We start from the raw sequence: 6000 nt of genomic DNA on the forward strand, positions 1-6000 counted from the left end.
GCCGGCGGCGGAGCAGGGGGCACGCAGGGATGTGCCAAGACCAGGGGCGAGCTGGCCGCCGCAGCGTGCCTGGGCGTAGTGCGTGCACAAATAAAACCCCAGAGAGCTTTGCACTGAGCTGGAAATAATGGCATTACAAGCGCTTGCTCGCTTCTGGCCGCTGTTTGGGTCGGGTGAGGCTTTTCGGGGCCGGCTGAAGGGCTGCGAAACGTGGGGGTTTGCTCCCGGTTTGGGCGCAGCTCCGGGAAGGTGAGTGGCAAAGGCTCCCCGGGCGCGGTGGCTTGTCAGCGGAGCACACGGGTGGGGACAGGGCATGGCGTGGTCCTCATCTCCATCCTGGCATCCGCGTGCTCGCCGGCATCCGGAGGTTTGCGCCCACGGAGCATCCCCTGCGTGGAAGAGCCCTGCTGCCGCCGCGCCATGTCCCGGCATGGGCAGGATGAGTGCCTCGGGGAAGAGAGCAGAGGAATGGGGGGGAAAATAGGCAAATGGCAAAAGCTGTGTGTTTTCTTTTTTTTTTTTTCTTTCTTCTTTGCCCAGGAGAGGCGTGAGGGCTCGCCGGCAGCATGCCGCTGGTGAAGAGGAATATCGAGCCCCGGCACCTGTGCCGGGGGGCTCTTCCCGAGGGGGTGACGAGTGAGCTGGAGTGTGTGACCAACAGCACGCTGGCTGCCATCATCAAGCAGCTGGGCAGCCTCAGTAAGTCACGGCACAGCGACCCTGGCGTGGGATGGGGACGGGGCGGTGGGATGCTGGTGGGACGCTGCGGTTGCTTGCTCCAGTTCCAATCACAGAGAAATGGGAGCAATGCAAGAGCCGTGCGGGCTGCAGCCACCCCTAATTCAGTGGGAATTAGCCAGCTAATAAAAAAAGGAGGATGCTCAGGGTCAAGCCCAAGGTGGGGACCTGGTGACATTTTTAAGACCCGTTTTCCTCCCATAGCCAGTCTGTGCGGTGGGGGACGGAAAGCCTTCGCGAGCCCCTTGCTTCTCAGCTTGGCCAGAAATAGGAAGGTCAGGCGAAGATTAAAAAAAACCCCAACCTATTCTTTTTAATCTTAGAGCTTTATGTGAAAGAGAGGTCTATATAAAAGGTCTAAATCCTTGGCTGTCTTCCTGCCCTGGGACTGATTTCAGCAGAAAAGGGGAGGATGAGAGCGCTGCACACGCCAGTGTGAAATTTTAATAGGGGCAACCTATTTCACAGCTGAATATCGACTTAAAATAGAGAGAGAAGCACAGGCGCTTCAGGGCTCCCCCTCTTTTTCCCCTGCTCCAGAACTAGATTCTTCTCTAAAATACTCCCAGAAAAATAAACCCTATATTTAGGGAGCTGCTGGAAGGGTGGCGGCTCACATGAGCAGCACCCATGGGTGCTCAGGCCATGGCTAACTCGCCCAGGGGAAAAGGAGATCAAACACAAGCGGCCAAGTCGGGTGACAGGCCGAGGAGATATCAAAAGCACCTTGATCTCGGGAGCCGTGTGATGTGTGGTTTTGGAGGAAACCCTGAGGCACGGGGGTGCTGTCCTGGGATGGGTGCAGTGCTGGGCTGGGTGCTGGGACAGGATGGGTGCTGTAGCCTGCAGGTGTCAGCAATGCTCTGCCAGGCGCGGATGTGGTAATGGCAGCCCTAATAAAGAGCTATCGCAGCAATGCACTGAGCGCTGCAGGAAAATAACTGCTAAAGTGAAAAAATTGGCAGCTTCTCCCCACTGTAGCACTCTCCCCGCTGCCCTGCTGTCCGTTTTCCACCTTCAGAGCGGGGTTTCTGCAGGTGATGCTGCACGGCCTGGGGATGACGGTAGTTTTTTGGCTGCGTCTGCCCTGGTAGATCTAAAGGCTTTTTAGGATGAGCACCGCCATGGTTTGGTGCCTCCCACGGGTACCGCTTTTGCTGAAAAGGATGCTTGTGCATGGAGAAGGGCAGGTGGCTTGCGCTCCCCTCCTCCACGCAATGCTTTGCCAGGTCTGGGAGAGGATGAAGGTCAGCTTCCAAAAAGCCAAGGCTGGGGAGAGCCCCACGGAGCCGGCGGGGAGGCGTGCGGCCCAGGGGACGGGCTGGGAGAGGGCTGCCCGCCTGCCGCCATTGCCCGTGACGGGCGCCTGTTGCCCTTTGCCAGGCAGGCACGCGGAGGACATCTTCGGCGAGCTGTTCAACGAAGCCAACAGCTTCTACATGCGGATGAACTCGCTGCAGGAGAGGGTGGACCTGCTGGTCATCAAGGTGACGCAGCTGGACTCCACCGTGGAGGAAGGTGAGGGGCTGGGGCTATTTTGGGGTGACGGCCAGGCGCGAGCGGGCAGGAGATGCGTGCTCAGGGCCAGACCACCCGCCATGCCCAGTTCGGGGGGCTGAGGCCACCCCTGCATCCCCTCTCCTTCCCGTGCCCCCAGTTTCGCTGCAGGACATCAACATGCGGAAAGCCTTCAAGAGCTCCACGGTGCAGAACCAGCAGGTCGTGTCTCGCAATTCCATCCCCAACCCGGTGATGGAGATGTACCAGCGCTGCGACAAGCCCCCGCCGCTCAACATCCTCACGCCCTACAGGTAGAGTGACTGGTGCATCACTCCTTGGGGGGACCGAGGAGGTCCTGGGGGGCCCTTTCCAGGAGAGGCATCGGGGGGCTGCACCCCATTTGCTGCTTGGTGAGGACTGGAGAGGCTGTTTTCTCTGGTTGCTGTGCCACCGACCCCGTTGTGTAGGGCCCTTGGGACGAGTGACCCCACGCAGTGGTACTGCGTGTAGTAACCACTGCGTTGGACGTGTTCATGGTGGGGCAACAGCTTATGGCCGTGATTGTACCAAACCCCCCTGCTCAGGGGAAAGGGGGGCTTCTTCTGTGGCTGATAACCCCCTCTCCTCCCTCCCCAACCCCCCAGGGATGACAAAAAGGATGGCCTCAAGTTCTACACCGACCCCTCCTACTTCTTCAACTTATGGAAGGAGAAAATGTTGCAGGCGACAGAAGATAAGAGAAAGGAGAAGCGCAGGCAGAAGGTAACGGGCAGGCGGGGGACACTGCGGGGGGGCTGGAGCTGGAGCTGCCCGGGACCCGGGGGACAGTCGCCTTCCTGGTGCATCCCGTGTGCTCCCCCCTGCCGTGGTGGGTGCATCTCGATGCTCCCTGGGTACCGCTCACAGTCCGGAGGAGCCGGGCTGGAGACGGAGCCGCAGCTTGTGTGTGCCCCCAGGAGCAGCGGCTGGTGGAGGACTCCACCCGGGAGGTGAAGAAAGTGAGGAAAGCCCGCAACCGGCGCCTGGAGTGGAACATGATGGCGTATGATAAAGAATTCCGACCCGATAACAGGTTCTCACCATCCCCCTATCACATGGCGTCATCGGAAGGATCACTGTCCCCAGATAATAGGCAGGTTTTACCTACTACGCGTTAGCTCACCGGCTCTCCTTTGCTTTTCTCTTCTTCTCCGTCTTTGGGGGGATGCGCTGCCCGCAGCAGGGTCGGGGTGATAAGCCATAAACCCTTGGTAGCTTCATGCACAGCTGGTGTCCCCGAGGTCGCATCTGGACCTCAGGAGTAGCCTTGGTGTTGGGATAAAGTCGGAGCGCTTTCCATTTAGCAGAGACTGGCTCAACTCTGTCGGTGTCCACCTCCCCTCCGCTAGCTCTTGGCTTTCTTGTACATCTCTATTTCCGTGGCCATTTTTTGTTTTGTTGTCTCAACACCAAAATACCCCCAAACCCACATCCCCCCGACCCCCCCTCCCAGGAGTACGACCCTTGGCTTTTCCTGTGTCGTAGATCTTACGCGTCGGACGCGGCCGACCACTCGTACCCGGCGAGCCCCAACCACCCCGCGCAGCTGCTGGCCCCGGTGTCCCACCTGGCCCCGGCAGAGCACAAGGAGGGGGTGCTGGCAGCTGCGCCCCCCCAGGAGCACGTCTACCGCCCGGCGCCGGCAGCGGGCAGCCGGCAGAACAGCCTCAACCGCCTCCAGCAGCCCCATGTGCCGCAGCCCCCCGAGGCTATCCTCAACGGGCCGAGACCTCACTTAGTCAAGGATTACGGGTAGGGCTTCAGCCTGCCTCTTCTCTCCCGGCGGAGGGATGCCCAGGGGCTTGGGGGGGCCTTGCCTGGGCTGGGGGGCTTCCCACCCCATTTCTGGGCTGCTGGCGGTGCTGTGGTAGCGGGGAGAGCCCTCCTCTGCAGCCCCTGTGGTCCAAAACTGCTGGTGAGTCCCGAGGCCAAATCAGTCAGGAGCACTTTTGGGGTAACCTCATGCCAGATAAGGGGACAAGGTGGATGGAGGGGACCATCTTCGCCTGGGATGTTGGCTGCCTTCCCGCCACCGCATGCCCCAGAGCTCATCCTGCCAGCAGACCCCCCCACCTCCGTGGGGACAGAGCTTACGTGGGGGTCCAGAGTGAACCAAGCCACAGCTCAGCCGGTCGGTGCCTGGGATGGGTGGTGGGTGCCCGGGATCAGTGGTGGGTGCTGTCGTTCCACATGCCGCTGACGTGGCTTTGCCATCCCGTTGCAGCCCGCAGCCAGTGCCGATGGCAGAGTACTTCGTGCCGCCCGCCCCACCGCCCCCACCGCCTGTCATCCCCTCTGCGCAGACCGCCTTCGACAGCCCCATCTCGGCTCCCCCTGCGCTGGCCCCCGGCTCGGCCGCCCCCCCCTCCTACGCACCCTCACCGCCCCCCGCACCCCCCGGCCCCTACTCCGCTTCCCCGCCGCAGGCCGGCCCCATGGGACCCCCGGTGGCACCCCCACCACCACCACCGGGGCCCCCCGCCGTCGCCGCCTCGCCGGCGCACTCGGCATCGCCGCCGGCCCCCGCCGTGGAGCCCCGGAAACCGCAGATCCCGCTGATGCCCATGAGCGACGCCCGGAGCGACCTGCTGGCCGCCATCCGCAGGGGTGAGTGGCAGGGGTGGTGGCAGCGGGAAGCGGAGGGAGACGGGTCCCCAACGCTGCCACTGCAGTGTTAAAATACCTCTTGGCGTAGAGTTGGGTGGCGTTGGCTTCACTGAGTGCAGGACGAGCCCCAGGTGGCCAGGTGATGCGTGAAGATGGTGGCACCCAGGTGGGACCTGGGGAGGGAAAGAGATGCAATGCAGGGGGTTGGAGGGACGTGGGGGAAACCCATCGCCGGAGGCAGGATGGAGCCCCACAGGGATGACCGGCAGCCCTTGTGCGCGTGGCCTCCTTCCAGGCTGGAGCAGACGTTGCGCTCCAAGGTCTCTCCCGTTTCCCCTTCCTGCAAATCTTCAGGTCGAATGGCAGATTTAACCTTCGAGAAGGTTCAACCTCTTCAGGCCAAGTGGAAGCAGAGGAGGAGCTGTATTCTATTATATAGCTGTATAATCACACCCATCGCGTTATTATCTCATCTGTTATCTCATATATCTTTACAACTGTGTGCATCCTCCTGCAAGGGGGCTGCAGCCACCCTATTTCAGCCTATACCTTTAACTGGGGGGCATGCTGCTCATTGGGTGCACCCCCGGGTGCTGGGCACATTGCCCCTAAAGCCTTCCCCCTTTCCCGCCGCAGGAATCCAACTCCGGAAAGTCCAGGAGCAATGGGAACAAGAGGCCAAAAAAGAGCCCGTGGGCAATGACGTGGCGACAATCCTGTCCCGCCGGATCGCGGTGGAGTACAGCGAGTCCGACGATGACTCCGAGCTGGACGATAACGAGTGGTCGGACTGAGGGGCCCCGGGGCTGGGCTGGCGCGGAGCTCCCCGGCTCCGTACCAGGTGTGTATAGGCGCCTTCCCCAACGTTGATGCCAACAAGCGCGGGTGGCCCCGCTCATTCAGGAGCTTTGCTTTTACACTATGTCAAAAACCCTTCGGGCAGCAGCAGCACTGGTAGGATACACCTCGGAGGCAGTAGACCAGAAATTAGCAGCACCTTCACATTTAATGACTTCAAAAACGCTCTGAAGGCAGGTTAATAGGATTATTCCAGATTTACACCTGGAGCAAGACCAGAGACTGGCCCTGAGTGTGCTTTGCTAGAGAAGGGAAACC

At 60.9% G+C, this 6000-nt stretch overlaps 1 protein-coding gene across 1 annotated transcript; it reads left to right on the forward strand.

Moving 5' to 3' along the window:
* Positions 1–566: 566 nt before the first annotated feature.
* On the forward strand, positions 567–5678 carry LOC132318163 (actin-binding protein WASF3-like). Its single transcript, XM_059824516.1, has 8 exons — positions 567–699; positions 2122–2256; positions 2396–2549; positions 2883–3000; positions 3195–3370; positions 3763–4029; positions 4502–4884; positions 5521–5678. Exons 1-8 carry the CDS (start codon positions 567–569, stop codon positions 5676–5678), a joined length of 1524 nt encoding a protein of 507 aa, XP_059680499.1.
* The last annotated feature ends 322 nt before the right edge of the window (positions 5679–6000 follow it).

The sequence above is a fragment of the Gavia stellata genome, chromosome 14 (genome assembly GCF_030936135.1).
Source record: "Gavia stellata isolate bGavSte3 chromosome 14, bGavSte3.hap2, whole genome shotgun sequence".
NCBI classification, from domain to species: Eukaryota; Metazoa; Chordata; class Aves; order Gaviiformes; family Gaviidae; genus Gavia; species Gavia stellata.

Coding starts and splice junctions, on each gene's coding strand:
- LOC132318163 (XM_059824516.1), top strand. CDS start 567: ATGCCGCTGGTGAAGAGGAATATCGAGCCCCGGCACCTGTGCCGGGGG. Junction 3,001..3,194: donor AGGAGAAGCGCAGGCAGAAG/GTAACGGGCAGG, acceptor GTGTGCCCCCAG/GAGCAGCGGCTGGTGGAGGA. Junction 4,030..4,501: donor CACTTAGTCAAGGATTACGG/GTAGGGCTTCAG, acceptor ATCCCGTTGCAG/CCCGCAGCCAGTGCCGATGG.